This window comes from Anthonomus grandis, chromosome 5 (genome assembly GCF_022605725.1).
Source record: "Anthonomus grandis grandis chromosome 5, icAntGran1.3, whole genome shotgun sequence".
Lineage (NCBI taxonomy): Eukaryota > Metazoa > Arthropoda > Insecta > Coleoptera > Curculionidae > Anthonomus > Anthonomus grandis.
In genome coordinates, this window is record NC_065550.1 from 18,740,979 (window position 1) to 18,764,833 (window position 23,855).

At 32.4% G+C, this 23,855-nt stretch overlaps 2 protein-coding genes and 1 long non-coding RNA gene across 3 annotated transcripts; 2 read left to right on the top strand and 1 right to left on the bottom strand.

Annotated features, from left to right (window-relative positions):
* Positions 1-3,862: 3,862 nt before the first annotated feature.
* On the top strand, positions 3,863-5,234 carry LOC126735941 (procathepsin L-like). Its single transcript, XM_050440065.1, has 3 exons — positions 3,863-4,193; positions 4,251-4,818; positions 4,886-5,234. Exons 1-3 carry the CDS (start codon positions 4,050-4,052, stop codon positions 5,197-5,199), a joined length of 1,026 nt encoding a protein of 341 aa, XP_050296022.1. The 5' UTR covers positions 3,863-4,049; the 3' UTR covers positions 5,200-5,234.
* A 9,931-nt stretch (positions 5,235-15,165) lies between these two features.
* LOC126735942 (NADH dehydrogenase [ubiquinone] 1 beta subcomplex subunit 4) lies at positions 15,166-16,599 on the bottom strand. The gene is made up of 2 exons (XM_050440066.1): positions 16,290-16,599; positions 15,166-15,434 (listed from the first exon to the last, which is right to left on the bottom strand). The coding sequence occupies exons 1-2, from the start codon at positions 16,431-16,433 to the stop codon at positions 15,222-15,224; spliced, it is 357 nt and encodes a 118-aa protein (XP_050296023.1). The 5' UTR covers positions 16,434-16,599; the 3' UTR covers positions 15,166-15,221.
* Positions 16,600-22,497: 5,898 nt separating this feature from the next.
* On the top strand, positions 22,498-23,095 carry LOC126735943 (uncharacterized). The gene is made up of 2 exons (XR_007660557.1): positions 22,498-22,752; positions 22,809-23,095. It is a non-coding gene; the product is annotated as an uncharacterized LOC126735943 (long non-coding RNA).
* Positions 23,096-23,855: the final 760 nt, after the last annotated feature.

The following is a 23,855-nucleotide window of genomic DNA, read 5'->3' on the forward strand; positions in this document are numbered from 1 at the left end:
ATGGCGCGTAAAAAAATATACCCTGTATTGAATAGCTTATTATATTACGAATACAACGAGGTTTAGCACAATATGATTTTTGAATATTTAAATTGGAAAAAAAATTTTTTTTTTAAATGCCGAATGTTTTGGTGTAGTAGTAGCTGTAACTGAAAATCCGTAAATATCTTTTAAAAAAATTGACAATTTGCTGCCCATTTCATTTTGAGAAAACAGAAATTCCAACCCGTCCAATTCAGAATCTGTCAAGATTAAACTCTGAGGAGAGGCTAAGACCATTTTGTGACTGGTATACCAGAAAGAGGATTGAAACATTTTCCCATAGGATTTTCTGGTCGGACAAAAGTATTTTTAACTGAAGATTTTAACCGGAATAGCCATTATTGACCAAGGGATAATCCCCGAGTACTCCGAATGGCTCTAGACATCAGTACCATTTTTAATATGGGAATTTAACAGATTTCATATGACTCTTTTTTATAACAATTTGCTTACCTCGGAGCATTATCGCAACATAGTGGATCATCATTTAGAAAGAATCCTTGGATAACTTACCGCTTGTAAAGATACGTAAAGTAACTGTTGGTTTCAACAGGATGGTGCGCTCACGAACAATGCTCTAATCGTGCGCGAGTATCTATGGACAGATTTCCTGGAAAATATATAGGTACACATCGACAGTTCCATGGCTCTCTCATTCGCCGGATATAACTCCGCCCGATTTTTTTCTCTGGGGGTATTGCAAAAATTACGTTTACAATCGTGTTTTTGAATCTGAGGATCAGCTGAGGAGAATCGTTCTTGAAGCGTTCGAGACCATTACACCTGATATGTTAAGAAGTATTTTAAAGTCGACAGTTAGAAGGTATTATCTGTATTTGAAGAATAATTGTAATTTGTTTGAACATTCTAATCTAATTTAGTTTTTTTGGGTTTCTAGGAAGTAGTTCTTAACTAATTTGTTTAATTAATTAACATATGACGTGACCTATTTACATATGAATAATTTTTTTAAATCATCAGTAGCGTGATTTTAATTTAGTATTTCGAAACATGAGTAATAATGAGACCAATAATTCTTTTTAATAATATTCAAAGAATTTCAGATGTGCCAATGTTGCGTTAGCGAAAATGGTTGTTACTTTGAACATCACACTTCAAAATTTGTATTGATATTATTACTTTATACTACAAAACTGTTGTTTCAAAAACTCTTTAAATATTTTGAAAATACTTTTATAAAAGATACCTATGTGCAAGATATTCAATTCTTCCTTATGTAATATCTAATGTAATGTAACTATCTATTGTTTATTATTTTTATTCTACTAGTAATACTAGCCTACTACACTATGCTCAACGGCATCATTTCATTGCCTCCTACACAAAACATTCGACATTTAATAAAAACCCATTTCTTCCAATTAAATATTGTAGAATTATATCAATCATACATCATTGTATTCGTAATAAAACATATGCTATTTAATATACGGTATATTTTTTTATGCGCTATATGAAAAATAAAGTTGATAATGGTTTATCAAAAAATGGGCATTTCAAAGTGTCTTTTATTTTTCCATATTTTTTTAAATAACGTAAATAAGAAAAAAAATAAAAATGAAATCGGAAAATTTTGGTTTTTTGGGCATATCTCCAGAACTATTCGAAAGTTTAAAACTTTCTGAACGGCATATTGTTAGGCTTGAAAATTCGCAACTATTCTGTAATTTAACCATCTTTGTATCTTTTTTGTTTTCCAAGACCCCCTAATTAGATATCTTTATTTTGGACACATTGTATAATAATATGCACTTTTTTTGATCGACTTTTACTTGAGATATTTTCTAGAACCAGTTTATGTTCGTTGTTTTGGTATTTTTATTTAATTGATATTTAGCGAATAATGGCAGCATATGAAAATTATGAAAAATGTGATACGTTGGCATTTTTTATATAGAGTAATAAAAATTCTGAACAAGTTTCGGAATTATATTTCAAAAGGTAAGTGAACTATTATGGCTATGAAAATCTTTAATATAGATTATCAGTTTACAACATTATCAGTTTGTGCTTGTTAGATATCGAAAAAGAAGACAACCGTTTTTGGAGATATTTGCTTGTTTAAAAGAGCATTTAGAAGAGCACAGATCCTTTGTTGACCCTGTTATAAAATATACAACAAAAAAAATCAGGTAAAGGAAAGAGAGAGATGTTTTGGAGTATATACAAGCAACAACTTTGTCATCATATAGAAAAATTGAAAGGAAATTGGTGTCCCAAAAAGTGACGCTCAGTGAACCATCTAGTGCAACTATATGGAACGGTTTTGCCAGTGGTATTTGCAGCAACGATTTATTCAGAAGAGTTGTTATTGAGAGCATCATGTTTTAGTTTGACAGACAAATAGTTTATAGGATTTTTGAAGGAGATTTTACAGCACGTAGATAACTAGAAATCTTTAACAAAGTTAGTCCAGAACTGTTCGAAAATATTCCATTAGCCCACTATAATTTAATTAACTAAACATTATATTAGGTGCACCAAGTAATAATTTTCGGCTCTTAAGAGCATTTCTTGATAATACCTTTTCTGAAAGATGGATAGGTATCAACGGACATGTTAGATAGCCTACACGTTCCCCAGATCACTCAATTTTAGATTTTTTTATGGAACTATATACAAAATGGTATTTAAAACACGATACTATAACATCGAGAGGAAATTTATTTAAACCTTTAAAATCTGCGACGGAGACCAATGCTATTCAAATTCAAAGAATTACAGATGTGCCATTTTCGCGTTAGAGAAAATATTCGTTATTTTGAAAATCACCTTTCAAAATTAGTTTTTCATTTCTTTAATAAAGTTATTTTTGTTGTGTTTGTTATATTGTTTCTTTATATTACAAAACTGTTGTTAGAAAAACTCATAAAATTATACATTACTCATTAATATATTACTCATTAAATATTTTGATTTTTTTTTATAAAAGATACCTATTTGCAAGATATCCAATTCTGCGTTAGTAAAATGTTCAAAAAAATATAAGAAGCCGTCACAATTTCTAAAAAAATCTAAAAACTACTCCAAGAAGACATAAGTTAAAATTGTATTGGATCTGGGTCACCCGTACATACGTAAACCTTAATTTTATACATTTTTATCTTTTCTGTTTTTCTACTGTGGTTTATTAACAAAAATTTAATAATTAATAGATATTCTTGAGGGATATATATCTCTCCAATATCAGTTCATGCATTCTGACAGTGTTAAAGATATCCGCATAAAATATTATAATAATCCGAAATAATTATAATTATTTATTCCAATAATAAAGCTAAGCAATGCAAAATGTTTAGAAAAACTCTATATTAAGTGATTTTTTATATGACGTTTCATTTTAAGTAAGAAGGGCTTTTAGATATTTTGTTGAACTTAGTCTAGACTGAAGAAGGTCACAAGGGTGGTTATATTCCAATATGTCCCCATCTCCAGTATTTATCACTTCTTTAAATTATGAAATTCAGAAAACTCTCCTCAAAGTATGCAAAATTTTACCTTTAACTGGTCTTTTCTGTCTTGAATTTTTGTTTTTATGCATCTCTAATAAGTTATTAGGGAAGATATGTTAGTAAGATCGAAGCATCTTAACACTTCTACTTAGTATAGTAAAGATACCTTACCGAATTATTTAAAAATATGAATTATTTATTCTCAGGATTAAAGATTTAATAAACCACTCTCAAATAGTTTTCAATTTTTTCAACAAAAAACTGGGACAACTTATAAAAACTTTTTAACAATGCAATCTGTTACCTAACTGCAGTACGAGGCAAATAGAAATGTAAAATAAACCTTAATAATAATAAAATAGCTGCGAGTATTATTAAAACTCTGTTCCGCTAAATTTATTGGTCTAATTAACCATTTAGAAGGATTTTCCAGAGGATCATAGCGAAAAAAATTGGTTTGACCCTACATATAACAAAAATAACAAAACCGCCTTGCTAGTTATAACATTCTGGCCAGTGAATTTTCGTGTTACAATGTTTTTAAGGCTGCAGTGGTTTTTTTTAATGGTACTATTAAGTCTCAATCACATGATAGTTGCTTCACCCCAATTAAATAAGTTTATAGAAAAAGTCGGTAATGTAGCTGGAAATGTTATGGACCAATGGATAAAATTTAAGGTAAATTTCAACTAATTATTACATATACATTTTAAAGGGTTATAATTACTGTTTTAGCTAGACAATTTCAAACAATTTTCCCCCGAAGAAGACGCTAAACGTTTTAATATATTCAAACAAAATCTAGAAATCATTGATAACTACCGTAAAAAATTTCTAAACGGTGAAATTAGCTTTCAAGTGGGCATAAACCAGTTTACTCACCTCACAAAAGCAGAATTCTTAACTCAATTTCTTACGTTAAAGCCGCCTCAAAGAACATTTCAAAAGAGAGATTTATCTTCGAGATCTAACAGAACTACTAGACAAGTGCCTGCGTATGTAGACTGGAGAAATACTGGAGCAGTTACTTCTGTAAAAGACCAAAAAGACTGCGCCTCTTGTTGGGCCTTTAGCGCTGTAGGATCTCTTGAAAGTCAATATTTTCTGAGAACGGGGAACCTTGTCTCAATGAGCGAACAGAATCTTATCGATTGTACAAATGATGGCTGCTCGGGCGGGTGGATGGGCAATGCATTCCAGTACCTTTCCAATAACAAAATCACATCAGAAAGTGAATATGGTTATTCTGGTACACGAGGAACTTGCAATTTTAGACCAAAGCAGTTTGGATTATCTATAAAAGGCAATCATTATTAGTTATCACAAACCAATTCTTGGAATATATTTAATAAGAAGTTTATATATTTTAGGCTTTCAAACAATACCAGGTGATGAATTTACACTACAGCAAATGGTAGCATCTGTGGGACCAGTTTCTGCAGCAATTGATGCGTCTAATCTCCAGTTTTACGCTGGTGGAATATTCCGTGATGACGAGTGCTCCAAGGAACAAGTAAACCATGGGATTCTTGTAGTAGGTTATGGTTCAGAAGGTGGTCGAGACTACTGGCTTATTAAGAATTCATGGGGATCCAAATGGGGTGAGGATGGATACTTTAAGTTGATAAGAAACAAGGCAAATGAATGTAATATTGCTTCTTATGCGATGTATCCACTTTTGTAAGGAAATATCAAATTTTACTTTACCATTATGATAACAGCGACATATAATTAAAGATTCATACCTATAATATCGCGGTTTTCTTTAAATAGAGTCTTTAAGAAAGGTGTTCCCAAACTTTAAGGGTATACAGCTCCCGATGATATATTGTGGTGAATCCCAATCTGTCAATATTTTTTTTAAACGATTTTCAAAACAAATGAAGCATTATCATCAAATTTAATACATAAAGATTCTAATACAAGAAGTTTAAATCTTACATTAGTTTCGTTATTGAGAGTCAAGAGAGTTATTAAGTTATCAAGAGTTATACATGTTTGATAAGTACTTGATTTATTTATTGATACTAATTTTTGGTCAAGGTTCTCTATGTGGTGTCCTAAGCTATTTTTAATTAATGTGTTATTTCCTTTTTTAATATTTTGAAATTAAAAATAGGTAGGGTGGTCCAATTTCGAAAGCGGAAACTTAAATGGCTGATAGAAAAGCTCAAAATAATATCAGTTTGTCGTGTAAACTATATTCGAAAAATACCTCGTTACAGAGATACTCAAGTCAAAGTTTTAATGAAAATTTGTAAATTTGATTTTCAAAATTACTTAAGATATTTAAATAATATTTGGCACGGTTGCTTAGATAATAAAGATACATCTTTTCAGCACAATTAATAAGAGGTAATCTTTGTGGTCTCCATCCCTTTCCTCCAAGATTGAACTGGGAACTCTTTGTGGAGTTCTCTAATAACGATCTGCAGGATTACTTAGACGATTTACCCATTAATTTATAGCATGTGAGTTGGATTCAATTGGATGGAGCTCCTTCGTATTTTAGATTAGCTGGGAGAGATATCTTAGAAGAAATATCTTAATATCAATCTACAAAAAACGTCAACAGTTTAAAATCATTAAAAATTATTAAAATTTAAATAATAATAATAATAATAATAATAATAATAATAATAATAATATTGCCAACAAAATGATTTCTAATAACAAAGCAACGTCAAGATGGTGCACCATTATAGTGCTGTGTAGACACATGTGACATAGACATCTATGACACACTTTAAAAAGATTTATTTATCTATAGAAATAAAAGAAAACTAACAATACTAACACGAATGCATTCACGTACCGTAATATCTACCACATATTAAAACTATAGACTTATAGAGACATTTTTCTTGAAGGAATTTCATTGTTTCCTCCCCAAACATTTTGACACTGCTTATTTCTCTAATGCACTGTGGCAAGGAGCGGTAGGCTTTTACTGCCCTAAAATTAGACCCTCTTTCGAAAAAAGCTGAATGACGTAGAGGAATCCGTAAGTCACTACGACCCCTCGTAATTATTGACATTTCCTCTGAATAGTGTTGATCATTTCTCTGAAAAAGATCAAAGTCAAGTTAAAATATACTTTATTTAAATAATATACTTTATTAACTTTACAAACTTGTGCTAAAAGCTTCCTAATCTATGCTTCCTAATCCTAGAAGTTACAATACTAGTAGTTATTTGGTTAAAATAAACAGTAAACTTAAAATAGGATACAGAATCCATGATGATTGTATATAGGAGCGTATTTCATATCATCAAAGAAAAAAACTAAAAAAAGAAAAAAAGAAAAGGCAAAAACTAACATAAAACAAGAATAAAAAAAGATCTGATCCACAGATATGTAATTAATTTAATAAATATTAAAATGAGTCGTTAAAATACTCTTCAATTCTGTAGTAAGCTTTTGGTAAGATTAATTTCTTTAGTTCCCTTGTAAACTTTTTAAGGTCTGTAACAGTCCTAATCGAAAAAGAAACATGATTAAATATTTTACGACTAATAAATATAAGAGTTTCTCGTAAGTGAGGAGGTGGGGATTGGTAGAGATAAGTTCTTTACTTCACGAGTATTATGACTGATGCAGGATGGTGGACTTACGGACTTATGTATGAGTATAGTAGTTTCCAATATAAAGAGTGAGAAAACTGTTAAAATTCTTTTATGTACAAAAAGAGGTTTACACGAGACTCTCAGATCAACACCACATACTGATGATGTTAAGGAGTCTCTTGGAGCACAAACCCCAAGGCACATAAATCGACAATAATCCCGACCATGTAGTGGGTTCTGCTCATCAAACAAAAAAACCCTCCACATTACACTTAAAGCCCAGAAATCTCCTAATTGGGCAAAAAAATATTAATTAATAACAGAAAATAAAATGAGCATCTTAAAAGTTCAAAAAGAAAGATTAGGTTTAGCATTTTTCCCTAAAACCGCCCAAGATCATAGGAGCTTCCTCAAGGAAAGGAAGATGGAATACCACTCCTTCTTCCTTGAGGAGGACAGAAAGTTAAACCTTATCCTGAGAGTTTTTGACAGAAATTTCAACTTAGAAGCAATTAAAGAGGAACTGAATCGGATGGGATTTGAGACTGAATAAATGGTCTGGTTTAAAACCGGCCCCGGTCGCAAAAGGCAGTCAGATCTTATCCGGTTTCTTATCCCTAAAAAACAAGATGATATTTATAAAATTGACAACCTCCTGAATATAAGAGTCCGAGTTGAGCGCTTAAAAACCTACACCATAAATAACATAAGGCAGATAGATGTCCTGTCTGCCATCACTGCCAGAAATTCGGTCATTCAATGAGCAATTGCAACGCGGGGCCGTGTTGCCACAAGTGCAAGGGCAAACACTTGTACACAAAATGCCAAAAAGAAAAAGCAGCACCGGCGCAGTGTTGCAATTGCGGCGGCGATCATCCAGCGAGCTATTGACGCTGTCCTAAAAACCCGAATTTTGTAAACAATTAAAAAAACTTCGTCGAAGCCTTAAAAAAAGCGGGTTCGATATTAAGCAAATTGAGTTACCCGTCCAAAACAACAACTTAATAACACTTCTAACCATGCTGGAGGACGAAATAAACAAAAAAAATTAAAATCTGATTTCTAAACTCAATAAGCTGAACTCGAATCCAGCATTAAAAGTACTTTTATCGTAGAGCCCTCACCTCCTTATGCGCCGCTTCCTGATTCGGAAACATTCGCTAATTTAAGCAAGGATTCATAAATGAACTTCAAACAGAACATAAATCTTTATCCGATATACCGATCTACTACCAAAAGTTTTTCGAGCTGGGAGGCGTGGCCTAAACCTGAGACCCCGACCAATACCAGCCAACCACCTAACATATAAATATAACCTACACATCCACATCCTATTCCCAGAACCGAGCCTATCACCACAGGCCAAAATTCCTCCTATTGTTATCCGTGAGAAGCATACGAGGAGTTATCTGCTGCCTTCAAAGCCAGAGGAGTAAACGGCCACGTCGTCAACACGCGTGACGGGGTCAAAATTCATCCACAGTCAATCGAGGACTACAGGAAAACCCAGAACCACCTAGATAAAAACAAAGTCCACTCATTCTCCTTGCCTGAGGACATGAGATTATACATTGTCCTTCTAAGGAAGCTGCCAGCTGGGATTCTACCCACACACTGCAGCCCGTTACTATAAAAGGAACAGGCAATCAAGTCCTGGTTTAGCTCCCGAAAGAGGAGAAATCAATCTTCTCAATCTCGGAGCTGAGGGGCATCAAGATCAGGGTAGAAGCCAAACGAAATAAGTTCAGGAGGATCCAGACATTGCCAGACGGGATCACCCATTCACCTGGGGCACCCAGGACAACAGCCGCCTCGCCGCACCCACCACCGCACGGTACAGACCAGAATGCCATGCTGCATTCTTTGCTTCTATGCAGCAGCATTTCCAAAAGCTGCTGCAGAGCATCTACCAGTGGAAGTCAATTAACAACCAGCATGCTATCCCTGAAGGATGTGATGGATCCAGATGCAACCATCCTATGGGTGCGACTAGACAGGTATGACTTCAACCACCTCAAAGCCACTCCCCTAAAATCCATCCGTAAATGATCCGTAACAATCCAGCTTTGACAGCAGTTTTCCATGATCCACACAATCGAATCACAGAACACCGTTGCTGTAGCCTCCTTGGAGTTCATAGATATATACACACCCTCCAAGAATCTGAAAATGGCATCCTGCGTGCCCTTAGATGACTGAAATCCATACTGATTAGGGGACAGCATATTGTATTTGGTCAAAAAAGAGACAATTCTCTTTTTTGCAAGCCGCTCAAGAACCTTGGAGAGGGTAGACAAAATTGATATTAGACGGAAGTTAGAGGGTCGATCCAAGCTACCACTTTTATGAAGAGGTATAATCATAGCTTCCTTTAAACAGGATGGGAACTCGCCCTGAAGCAGTGACTGATTGATTGCCCAAACCAAAGCACTTAAAGCGCTCGCAGGCAAAAGTTCACAGCAGACGTGAAGTGATACCATCTGAATTGTTTCAAGGACCTCGGTGGCATCTAAGGTGGTAATAAGAATGATTGGTTGATAGCAATCCAATTAAGATACTGCAATGGATCGCCGTAACTGGAAACTGTTTCCAGTAACTTCTCAGCAATATTAGAAAAATATAGTCATCGAAATCATCGGGCCCCAAGTATGGGTCATCCAACTGCCGACAAGAAGACGTTACGCCTGCATTCGTTAATTAAACGTTCCTTCTGTCTGTTATTGGTCGAGTCTAAGCGCTCATTGTACAACATTGTCATTGTACAGTTCCTGTTTGACTTTTATCAGACGCCTATAAATTTTCCGATAATCCTGAAAATAAGACCTGATGAATTGATTGTCAATAGATTTGCGAAGTCTTGATAATAATCGCAAATTTTGGGCAGATGTTTTGAGTCCCGCGGTGATCCATGGTTTTCGTCTCTTGGATTTAAGCCTAACCAAGGGAAAGCAGATATTCATTTTATCACGCAATGTATAAAAAAAGGAAAAAAATGGTTGTGGAGCATCTTGAATTATATTCCAGTTAACAGACGAAATGGATTGAGAAAATAAATTAAAATTGTTCCTACTAAATACTGTACCAAGGCGGCGACCAGATTTGTTTTTAAAATATATACACCCTCATGATCCGATATACCCACTGAGTGCACTGAATAGTTAATAAATGGAGCTTTTAATATTAATCTGAATAATTAATATTAAAATCTCCAGCTAAGATAACACGCAAGTGAATAGGGAGCTGGGACAGAAGACAATCTAACCTGTCAAGAAACACACGGATATCCCCAGAGGGCGGCCAGTATACAAATAACGTACATATTAAACAATTTACAAGAACACACCGAACACTCAAAAACCCGTTCAATTGAGGCATCACCAAACCTATTAACAATACAGAAAAAGTTTCAAAAACGTCTCCTAATGAGAACAGCAGTCCCTCCATGCAGAGAGTTTTGTCTATAATAAACTGATGACACTGGTACATACTTATCAATTCAAAAACATTCATTAGTTTTAAACCAATGTTCTGTGAATATAAGAATGTCAGGAAAATTAAAATTAGCAAGCAGAAGTTGAAGCTCATCCACCTTATTCCGAATGGATTGAATATTTAATAAAAATGCATTACAATGCATTAATTCTGATATTGCAGTTGAATGAAAGGGAGCTTCAATCTCTACGGTCTCATCTATAAAAAAGAGTCAGAACCAGTCACACACTCAGACGCAGGTCCCATGATTTCCACAAAATTAGGTGATCTATTTAGCTTTAGATGCTTAGAATTATGCACTGGGTACAAGCCAAATCAGCAAAATGATTAGCATAATTGCATTCAAGTATTTGACTTAGGTCAATGCTGTTTTTATGGAAAGCTTTTTATAATGACAGATTGCTATTATATACAACACTGCAACTTGGTCCAAAACAAGGGCTTGTCATAACAAGGAAAGTAGTGTTTTTACAGGGAATTATAAAATCGTTAATAATAGATATAGGAGACTATGTTCCGTTCGACCACAAAATAACCAAATAGTTCTTTGTATAATTGGAAGCAAGAGCTGAAGCAGTACAGTACCAAATCACGAGTCAAGCAACCAGGTTTTAGATCATTATTGAATGTTGTACATATGTCCCATTTTGTTACATAAAAGCTTAAGAAACAATCTATTGTATTTTCCAACCACAAAGAGAAGCTTTGGACGAAAATCATCATGTTTATTGATCTCAGTACGGACATTGCTAGAGTCAGTGACTGTTGATACCACCTGCTGAGTTTTCAAGAGCCCAATTTCCAAAAGGTGGCTTTCTTTTTCTGCTTCTAAAACTCTTATAGAATTCATTAATAGACGAATACTCATGTACATCTCTTTGTGGCAAAGAAATTTGATGTTTATATGCAAGACTCTGCTTTTCTATAGCGTGAATGTTGGTAATTAGGTCTTTATTTAAATATGTTAATTTGTCTATTTTGAGTGAAAGATCCATTTTTTCCTGTTCCAGAGACTTTACCAACAAATTCAGATCATATTCCTTAGTTTTAAAACTGTCAATCTCGTAACTAAGTGCGTCATTTTTTTATTGAGAATATCTATATATACAGGGTGTCCTATTAATAATGGTAAATATTTTAACAACAGATTCCTCTCATTAAAATGATGAAATTAGGTTAAATTTTCCTAGTCCGAAAATGAAATTCAACCAAGATAGAGGGTGATAAACATAAAGTTTTTTTTTTGAATTTTGTCTATAACTTTAGCAGTTGTTTTTAACTAAATTTGGCATTTGAAGGTTTTTTTATATGCCAAATCTAACTCTATTAGTTTTTTTAATTATCTCATAGAGGGCGCCCCCAGCCACATTTTAGTGGTATTTTGAACTCTTTTTTCTCGAACTATTTTTTATTGTAAATATGCATTCTGCAAGCATTTTTGCTTACAGAAGGTATACCTTAAAAATTTCTCTAGGATTACTCTTTTTCTAGATATTTACATTTAAAGATTTTAAAGACATCCATGAAAACCATATTTTAAACTATTTAAATTGCTATATTACACTTTAAATGATTGATAAATAAAATTATAAAACCTAAACAATTATTTAAAAATAAAAATTATCAATATTTGCTAGCAAATGTTCCACATGGCCTCCATTTGTCTCAAAACATTTTAAAATTCTTTTATTAAAAGACCGCCGAATCTTAAAAAATAATTGCTCATTTCAAAAGGTCTTTGACTGCCACGTCCTATCCAGTTGAAATTAGCATTAAGATATTCTCTCACGGGTCTAGCAAAATGCGCAGGAGCGCCATCTTGTATAAAAATCATATCTCGGCGCAGATTTAAAGCCAACTCTTCTAAATAATCAATCAGTTTTGTTTCTAAAAAGTTTAAATATAATTCTCCGTTTAGATTTGGAGGTAACTCGAAAGGTCCTAAAAAAAATGTCTTTATCTAACACTACACCAAATATTAACTCGTGTTGAAAGTTTCTTTCAGTAATGAGGTTTGGATTTACAGTATCCCATGAATATGTGTTTCTAAAATTAAAAACTCCCCGTCGGGTAAAAGTCGCTTCATCCGTAAACATAATTTTATTAATAAATAGGGGATCTTGATTTTGTTGTTCCTGGATATAGCGGGCGAAATCTAATCTCGCTGGAATCTCTTCTTCTTGGTTCACATTACGTCTATTTGGACGCCCAACATCTCGCTTTGACCTGAATGAACCAGTTTCCCCAAGTCTCTGGTAAACGTTTTTAAAGCGTTTAAAATCTCGCTGCCTCCTATTTGGATACAATTGCGCATAAAGTCGACAAGCTCTTAGACCGCTGTAATTTGCTTGGGCATAAACCACGAACTTATAAATATACCTGGACTGCCAATTCAATGAAAAGTAAATGACCACTACTAGGGGGCCGCCATTTTGCGTGATTGTGTCCTTTCTATGTTGGTCACTCTGACAAATTTTAATTGTGCCAACTGTAGGGAAACAAAACAATTAAAGTTTTTGAGAGGTTATGTTTACAACAATACAAAATAGAAAGTTACATATAGGTAAGAATTTAAGATAGTTGCGTTAGATCTGTGATTTTTCTGGTACTTATATTTGTTTTATCATTCTGATAATCTTGAATCTTATAAATACTAATACCATGAAAATCATGATATTCACATAAATTTTTGCTTGTATTTACTTAACAAATTCAGTTAAAAACACTTATTTTCTTTCGATTTTTACTATTACAAGTTTTACTTTCCTTCCATGTACAGTGTTTCCACATTAATAGGTACAACCATATATAAGAATCAAAATATAGATGATTTTATGAGGGTTTGCAATTATAAAGGGTTTATATAGAAAAAATATATTATTCTGTCAACAACTCAATATATTATTCTATTATAAACAACACAGACGGACAATTCACAATAATTCGGTTTTGAGAATCTGAACCAAATACCTTTAAATAAAGATGGTGATACATTATCACGTATTAAATAAGGAGAAAGACACAGCGCCTGTTCCAGACGATATACCCAAGAGTCGTTTACAAATCGTCAAAAACTAGGCAATCCGCTATACTCACACGTCAAATGTCAACTTCATTATTGTTATTTAATATATTTTTTGTTTGCAACACTAAAAATGTTCAGAGTGACCAACATCGAAAGTACACAACCACTATAAAAATGGCGGCCACCATTCAGTGGTCATTTTTGGGTATCGTGGCCATATGCATTAGCAGTCCAGGTATATTTTTAAGTTCGTGGCATAAACACAAACCATATCTCGGATCTCACATTTCCGAATTAGAAAAATATGTCAAGGCATCTTAACACAACAAGTAACAATTAAACAAAACTATTAATAACTAACAAAAATAACGCAATAAAAGTTAATAAAGTAACTAATCGTGTGAGCTAAACGCGCCACAGTAACTAAAAAAACATAAATCGTGACAGTGACTTTGTTTGTTTTCATTTTTTTGTTAGACACAGCCTACTTAACTTTTTTTTTCAACTTAAAGTAGAAAAATATTCATTTTTTCTTGAGCGCATTGTAAGATTTAAGTCCAAATATCTCGAGAACGGTAAATCATAGCGACATTCTTAAGGTATACCTTTTTTAAGGAAAAACACTTGCAGAATAGAAATTTATAATAAAACATTACATTATACAAAGTGTAAAAAAGTTATGGAGTTTAAGAAAGGCTAAAATAAGGCTGGTGGCGCCCTCTATGAGATGATCTAAAAAAAAATAAGTTTTATATTTCGCATATAAAGAAACTCCCACATACTAAATTTCATTAAAAACAAAGAACAAATGCTTAAGTTATAAGCAAAATCTAAAAAAAAAACTATCACCCTGCATCTTGGTTGCAGTTCATATTCGGACTAGGAAAATTTAACCTAACCTCATTATTTTTTATGAGAGGAATCTGCTGTTAAAATATTTACCATTATTAATGGGACACCCTGTATATATAAGTGTCGATAAAAACTTTTTTTCCGCTTTAATCACTTCATCCTCAAAAACCAGACTATTTCTATGAATTTGTACACGAAAGTGTCTATCTTTTTCCCCATCATACTTTGATTTTTTTTTTTCATTAAAAGTTGTCTGACATCTTTCCCTACACAAAATTTTATAGCCTCCCAACCTTATAATCTCAGATTGTCGTTCGAAGCAACTAGGAAAGATTGAGTTGCAGGCTATGCAGCAGTAATTTAAAAAAATCCTTATTTTTACAGCATTTAAAGCTTCGATTCATCTTATAAAACCAATACTTGTAAGAATTTTAATTATATGCTGCTAAAACCATTTAATTTTTAATTAAAAATGGCTGGGAAATCATATCACATTTTTTTTAAATACTACAATAAAAAATGTTATGTCTATTTGAATGAGGAAAAAATGTAAGTAACTCCTTTTATAGAATCAAGTTACAACCCAACTGAGGTCAGATATGAATTTCTCGAATAAAAAAACACCCTCAATTTTAGAATATTGTAAATACCATACTACCTAATAATTAAAACCTTAACCGTTAAGATTGAGGGTAAAATATCAAATATTAAAAATTCTTAGAAATTAATTATATTTTTTATCTACAAGAGGTATCTAACTATAATAACATTTAAATCCATTTAGAATCACGATCTTTGTAAGCCACTTCTCCTCTTCGGTACTTTGCCTCAAGATCATCTCTTTGAGATTTAATGAAATAACCATAAGCAAACATGGGTACAACCATCATCAATATACCCGATAAAACATTCTTTCCCTTAGGTTTGAAGTAATCATAGTAGTGAACCTGCATTGACTGGAGCCTCAAAAATTTGGAGTCAAACTGAAACAAAATGTAAATTAATATTTATATATACATTATAGTTAAAGTGCAAAGTCAGGGTTAATCATTACATTATCAATATTATTTTCTGCTCAAACTCAGGATTGCTTCATTTATAACTGAAACTATGGTCTGAAACTCACTTTAATTGGGACTTTGGTCACTTTTAAATTAACATTTAACAAGCAGGGTTAGGTCTTGTTAAAAAAAAACAGCCAGTTCACAATAACCAAATGAAATATGTAAGTTTTGTTTGAAAAGTTTTTTTTTTCACTTAATTGACAAAAAAGTCAAACAACATTGCTGCAGCTTTATATTTAATTGCAACTTAAGACAGTAACCAAATTTTTAGACCATTTAGAATTCATGTAAATTATAGCCGTTTATATTTTTTTACATCTAACAATTCAATAATTTTTTACTGAAAAACTTTTGTTTGTAGAGATTTGTAACCATCAGAAATCGGTTTAGATTTTCATTATTTATCTATGATATACAGAAAAAAGTTTTATCCGAATCCTTTGAGAATTTTTAAATTGGATTCTTTTTCATTTCTTCAACATAAAACTTTTTAATTAAATTTCTCACCTTAGTTTGTAGATGTTTGAGACCAGCATAATTCGATTTAGGTATTCATTGTTAATATCTGGACAAAAATTATTAAAATCTCTTGGGAATTTCAGGAGATACGGGCATTATATTGATTAAATAACAGCAAGCGTAGACTATAAATAGGCATATACTGCGTTCTCGATTTGGTTGCTGCATAGTGCATATCAATTGAACACTTAGCTTGACACACATTTATTAGAATACATTTCCTAAATTTGGTAATTTAAGCTCACATTTACGTACCACAGCTCCTCCCTCACCGATGGCATGTCTAAAAGGGTCACTTTTGAGTTTTAAAAACTCGTTACGCAAGACGAGTTTCCTCTGAGTCTTCTCTTCGGCGATTTGACGCGCCTCTGGACTAACGTCTAGTTGTTTATCCGCCATTTCCTTAGTTTTAAATTTTGTATATTAAAATCTCAGTACCTAATCGTTTTTAAAAGTTACTTAAGTCTATATGACAATTATATCTTTTCCCAAAGCTTAGAAAATTATATTTTAAAAAACTTCAGGAAAAATCAGCTGTTTGAGTTTTGGATGACATTTGAGGGAATTATTATTATACAATTGTCCAGGTTATGTTACCATTAGGCTGCATATATACTTATTTGTAAATTTTTTTTTATTCCGCTACGCTGATAGATGATAGCATTAACCCAGTTTTAGTACGTAGTAAAATAGATTCAAATTAGTAGTCACACTGTAGAAAATAAATCAAGCTTTCCAGACAAATTAATAGTTTCGTTTCAACTGGTCAGTCTTAATATTTCTATGTAAATTACTAATAAAAACACTATACTTTGTACTGAAATTTTCTTACGCAATATGACTTATGTTAAATAAAAAATACATAGTGATTATTAGCAAGTATCAATTTACACAATAATAATTAATATTCATAGCTGCAATAAACCCAAATTTCAATTCTCAGGAAACTTGCAGTTTGATTTTCAGTCACGATTTAGCCCTTCCAACCTTTTATGAAACAGAAAAGAGAAATTGTTTCAGGGGTAATAAAACCCAAATTTTTAAAATGCCTATTATGAAATTATAGATTATTAACATAAAGAAAAAAACGAAATAATGCTCAAAATCTCATAAAATTTCACATGAGACCTAGGTCAAGGCATATCAAGAGATATTTCATATCAAGACAGAAAAAAGTCAAGAACTTTTAACTTTTTCTGCATTGTGTGTTTTTGAGATTTTCAGAACCCGTTATTTTTGTTACCAATAATAAGTTTTTGATTTATGGATGCTATAGCTATAGAAATTTAGAAATGTACTTATGCATCAATAAATTGTATAAGGAACTATCTATATTATATAATTTAATGAAATATAACATTTCTTATCGTTAAATGGTATTGAATGATTGCTGAAAATGGTATTGAGATAGATGCCTAAGATATTGTCTACCTCTGGTGGAATTTTCATTTTATTGAAAATTTTTAACCTTTTATTTAAAAATATATTGTTTCATTTAGAAACATATATTTGTAGATACAAATTTCAGCAGTTTTTACTTCTACTTTTACAAAGACGTTTGATCAAAATCGAAATTCTTTTTATCTACTTTTAATTCATATTTGGTCAATTTTCTAATTTAATTTTAATTTATTTGCCTTTCTTTAATATATTCTTCAAAAATTAAAATTCGCGAAAATAACGGTCCTGGCCTTGGGCCGCTATGCTATAGCTGATTAATAAATTTAGTGCAAGTACTAAAATTAGGGTTCGGTTTTTGAGAAGTTAACTTTATATACAGGTTGGGGAATCAATCATTACGCATGGAAAGATTCTTAATGGCAAAATATGCTCTGCGATGCTCGTATGCTAAGTCATTGTTTTTCAGTATACGGCGTTAATGTGACTGACTTTATAATCCCCATCATTTACTTGGAACAAAATTTCGCTAAAAATTACGCGAAAGTTCAGGTAATTCTAAAATATTTTTCTGATGCAGATTTTACATGCATCAATATACAACGCACATAGAATCATAATCTCAAAATGTTTATAATGCTGTAGATTGCATAATGAAAATTGAAGCGTTATTTATTAAAAATAAAATATAAACTCAAAAATTAGAAATATTTAAACACTCTATAAAAATAAAATTAAAACTTAAAAATAAATAAAAAAAAATTAATTCTTTAAATAAAAGGCTTAAATTTACCTATCATAAAAACCATTTCATACTTCCAAATGAATTTCTGATGAAGTGGAATTGGCACATTCAACAATTTTCTCTCGCAACTCCTCTAAAATTGTTGGCCTACTAAATTCGTATTTGTGAATGGTCTCCTTAACCCCAACAATAAGTCATCAGTCCAAGTTGAAAACAGACTGAACCCAGGTCTAAATCAAAAAGGATTTAAATGGCAGGAAGAACTGAGTTTTGCAGCAATTTAAGGTAGTTTTGGACATTTAGTACTAATATTATCAAAATACCAGCGTTCATTTTTTGAGGATACTGAATAGGGAATTGCATACTTCTGTGCTCATTTTTTCGAGATCAATATCGAACAACCATAGAATTGAAACAAAGTTGTCTTACTAGAGCCCTGTCTTGGGCGGATTATTATAATCGATTTATTTTCGTTTATATTTCTACTTAAAGATCATTCTGTTAAAATTGTAGAAAATCATAGGCTCTTATTTTGGGTAGATATAGACCTGATCCGATGTTAAGTTGAAGTTTATGGTTGTAATTCGAGTGCGTTAAATAATCAGTAAGTGATTAGAAATAGTAAGTGACGTAGTGAATAAAAGTTTTAGTGTTTAGTATTTAAGTGTGCTTATTTATTGAACCCACGGGAAATCCGTAACAGTATAATGTTTCCCATGTAATGGAAAAGAAGATTTAACTGGAAATGGAATATTTGATTACAAAACATTTTTCATTTGGTTTTTCCATCATGGTTTCACAAAATTTCATTTTGGTACTGGTCCTCGAGAAATATCTTTTAAATTTTGCAATATTTGAAACATTTTTATCCAAGTTTTTTCCAAATACTGGTTATAGTTTTATAATCTATACCCAGTTCCACTGTAACACTTCTACTTGATCGTGCTCATTTCACTTCTAAGGCACTACAAACCATTTCCTTCCGTCGTTAGATAGAAGGTCCTTGCACTTTCGTGTAAGCATTAATGACAATCTTGAAGACAAAGATGTCTCAAAGTTCGAAACTACATCATGATATACACGATATACATACAAACTCGATATAGGTTTTTTCGCAAGGTCTATTTTCAAATATAATTGAAAATAAATCTCTACATTGCACTGCCGAATTACCTCCATAAAACCAAAATCTAATAATTCAAACCCTTTCAGAAGAAGTATAAACAGCAATGACAAGTTGAGAAAAAAATAATAGCACTTTAAAATTCAATAGTGCAGCTTGCTAACACACAGCAATATGGGGGCATGCCGATATTATAAAGTCCAGTGCAACGATATATTAGAATGGTCACCCGTCAAAACACCAGCATTTTACTTCTCAAACAATGTAAATAGAAGGTGAATGACATTGTTTGGCAGGTGGAATGCTGGTTTTTTGACGGGTGACCATTCTAATATATCGTTGCACTGGACTTTAATTGATATTCTTAAAAAAATATTTGCCAATACCTGTACTATTTAGGTTGGTTATTATTATTGTTTGTATTTATTCATTGTTTAAATGAATACATCTGTTGTAAATTTAACAAAAACTAAATTTAAATTTCTGTTTCAACTTAAAAAAAAGTGTTCGTTATTAATCTAACCAACAAGTATCTAATAACTTTTTTATAGACTTCCGCGTCATCCTTCACCCAATCAACATGTGGTCGTTCTATTTCTTTCCTATCCTTCGGATTCCTTTCCTAAACCCTTTCCTACCCCTTGCCAGTGGTAGCTGAACCTATTCACGCCGGTAGCCAGGCCGAATGATGCCGGATGCATCGTAGGGGAGACGTCACCGTGCATTTCAGTATTAAAAATTGTGAAAATATCGATTCGGGGAACAGGGTACATACCCGACAGTTTTCCCGAATCTTCAAATCGTGCTGGCAGATTGCCTCGTAGCAGAAGCCATTAAAACCACAAACCACAAACCAACTTTCTTATAACCAATTAGCCATTGTACGCGACAGTGTTGTCAGTTTTTATGAATGCTACATTCTCCCTCTAGTATAAATTAAAAGTTTAAAATGTAAATAAAACATAGAATGAAAGTGAAACATGTTAAACAAATCAAGTTTTAGAAAACATAGTTTAGAAATAAACTAACTCTAAACTTACAACTGCACTAGACACAAAACACTTTAGTCTAGAGGCACGGTTACAAATCTTTAAAACGCTTGGCCTTTTGTCTTCTCGGGTCTTGATTCATAGTGTCACCTTCAGGTTCTATTTCTTTTGATTTTCAAAATGTTTTAGTTTTTCTTCGCCACTTGAATAATTCTGATCTTCCTCACAACTTGAAGTCTTTCGAGCTGCTGGTATTTTCTTTCTCAAACTGTTGAGGAGTCTGCTCTTCTTTTATTAATTCTATTTCATTTTTGGAATCAGCAAACAAGTCCAACAAGTCATGTAGAAAACCATCGTTGATGGTGGAGTGGTTGTCTGAAGAATTCAAAACGTCGTCAGTCTCCACGCTGATGGGGATTAGTGTTAATAAGTCAGCCACTCTCTCTCTGATCTTCACAAATTTTTACTTGTATCAACTTCCTGTTTCTTGCATCTAGTTGGGGCCTGACTGGTGGTGATGGACTACTGGAACGACTTGAATTTGTGGTGGAACTACAGCCTGAGAGAACTTTTTGAAAAACAATGAATTTTTTGTTATTGAATGTCCTTGTCGTTCAGGTGAAATTGCGTTACTACTAATTTTTATAATTTTGTAAGATTGTAAGATTTTGGGTCAAAATAGGATGTTAAACTATTTATTTTAGGTTGTTTAGATAAAACTAAGTCGCTTGGTTGATATGTATGAGATTTAGTTCTTTTTTTCTGGTCTGCGTATAATTTCTGCCTCCTTTTGTTCTTCTCATCATTGGATCTTATCGCTGTACCACTTTTAAGTTGTTGTTCAACTGCTGGCAGAAAGTTGTTCATTTTTCTGTGGAATATGGACTCAAAGGGTGAATCTCCAGTGGTGGAGCATGGTATGCTGCTATAGTTAATGAAGAAATACTTAAAGGTTGGATTTGAAATCGTCTGTTTCCAAATTAGTCACTACTTTGACTTTTTCATTGTCTTGGCCAATCTTTCCACCATACCATTTGCTTCTGGCCAGTAGGGCGTGACTCGAATATGTTTAATGCCATATGAATTAAAAAAAGTTGCTAATTCATGGCTGTTGAAGGGTGAATCAATAGACTTAATAGAGCTTAAAAGAAAATATGCTTTGAAGAATTGGTTTTAACTAGGAGAAATTTTTAGAACTTACGACTTCGATGATTGCAAACCTGGAGTATTCATCTAACATCACAAATACATATTTATTATTGGAAAAAGGATAATCTGCTAGGGGTGTTGAAATTATTTGGTTTCTTCAAGAAAATGTTATTTATATTGAGAGGGAATAGACGTTTTTGCAAACGATTTCGTTATTATGATATCTTAGTTGGGGAACCAGACAGTTGTTTTGTTTTGGTGATTCCTTGATGACCGTTCACAACGTTACTAAAAAAAAGTTCATCTTTAAGTTTAACAAATGAATTTAACTCAGGTCCAAAAACTTATTCTTCCTTGATAGAGCTTATCTAAGAACTTGTATAGTTTTTTATATAGTAAGTAATTTTTGGAATCATCTTGGACTTCTTTTAGGGTCATAGCTTTGGGTAGGGGATAGTTGGCATAAAAATTTACATACTCCTTAACTTTGTCTTGTTTGTTGGTGTCATCAACTTTTGAAGGTGTCTTGAGAGGTAGTCTGAAGGGTTAGAGTAGAGTAGATTTTCCTTTTGGTGCAAAATCTTTAAAGTATAGGAGTGTATTCTAAGCAGTAATCGTTCTACTCGTGCGTTGTCTACTGATAAGAATTCGAACCCAATGGTTAACACAATACAAAATCTTCTGAAAATGTTGAATTGACCAAGTACAAGCTAAAGTTTCTTTTTCAAATTGACTTTATCTCCTTTGGACTGGTGTTAGTGTTGTGCTTGCATAGGCCAAAGTATGCATTTTGTTGTTTTGGTCCTATTGTGTAAGAATAGCTAAATTTGGTTCAGATGCCGGACCAAATGAAATTTTAATTTCTGTTTCAACTTTACAAAAACGTGTTCATTATTAATCAAACCAACAAGTATCTAATAACATTCTCATAAGCAAGGAGACTCTAAGGATATAAGGAGGTGACCTGTACGCAAAATTGAACGACAACTGGGTTCGCAAAGAGTCGCCTGGGAGCTGTTGGTCAGAAGTGCACCTCGCTCTGATTGGTCACTCTGCACGTTGTTTTTATGTTCACTCGCGTTAATTTGACGTTTTCAAAAACAGAATTTTTAATAAACAATCACTTTAAATTCATTTCCAATGGGAATAAGGCGTTGAAACATTCGTGGTTGCACGGTCGGATCCCATCCTTATTGGGAAAAGAGAAAAAAAGAGATAAGAAGGGTTTGACTCTTTTTAAGACTCAAAAACTGTTTCACATCAATTTTTTTTTCTTTTGTGAAGGATGGAAATTAGTTTTGAAAGTGGCGAGAGGTATTTGATTACATTAAAAAAGGTATGTATATGCGAATTGCACTTTCCTAAAAAAGATCTCAGGATATGTCCTAAAGTAATCCTGACAGAAGTATAAAATACTTACCAGACACGAAGGCAGCTTTACGAGGAATAGCATGACCATTACTTAAAAATGCTGACAATCGTCATTCCATGAACCTGGAAATCGTAAATTATCGCTATAACTTTTGTTTTTTTTTATTGATAGTGCAAAAAAATATAAAGATATTAAAACCCAGAGAACTTTTTTAGGAACCGTTTTGTTTTTTTTTTGAATATTGATTATAATAATCAATTTTGTGGAAATAAATGTTTAACCATATATTGAATTATTTTCACATTGGTTTCAAATAATAAGTATTATTATATGCTGAATGGTTTGTGATTGTTTGGACTTGTTATGCAGAAAATCTTATTGAGCACGGAGTAATTACAAAATGATGATGAGAAAAATACTCAGAAAAATTCTAATGCAGAGCTTGAAGTCTCAGATAATGTAATCTGGGATTCTTCGTCCAAAGACATCCCATAATGCCAACGAAAGTAATACAATGGAATTAGCAATAAAATGTTTAATGTTTAAATTGTGTTTTTAATTGCTGTTGTTATTGTCAAACATTATTTTTGTAGGATGAACCAAAACAGTGTGGAAAAGACAAAATAGTTGAAGATTTGGCTTAATTAGTGTTTAAGTAAAATAATTGTGTATTTGTCATTATTTGAAGTAACTTAATGTATTTGTTTTATATAATTTATTTTAGACACTTTCTACTCAACATTCTCTGTGGAACGAAAATGATTATTTATACAAATTTGCAATATTTTCATATGAATCATTTTCTTATCAATATTTCATATCTATATATATTATCTAAACAGTCTTGACTTTTGAAATTCTTTCGAAGAATGAATGTGACACGTTAATGAAATCCTGATAACGTCAGACCTACAAAATAAATCTTTTTATGTAACTTATTTTGTTTTTTATTAATTTTGTCATGTATGTCTTATTCCTGAATTTCTCGACGAATCTCAGGAATAAGAATATTAATTTTCCATTTTCTAAGACAATTCTTAATTCA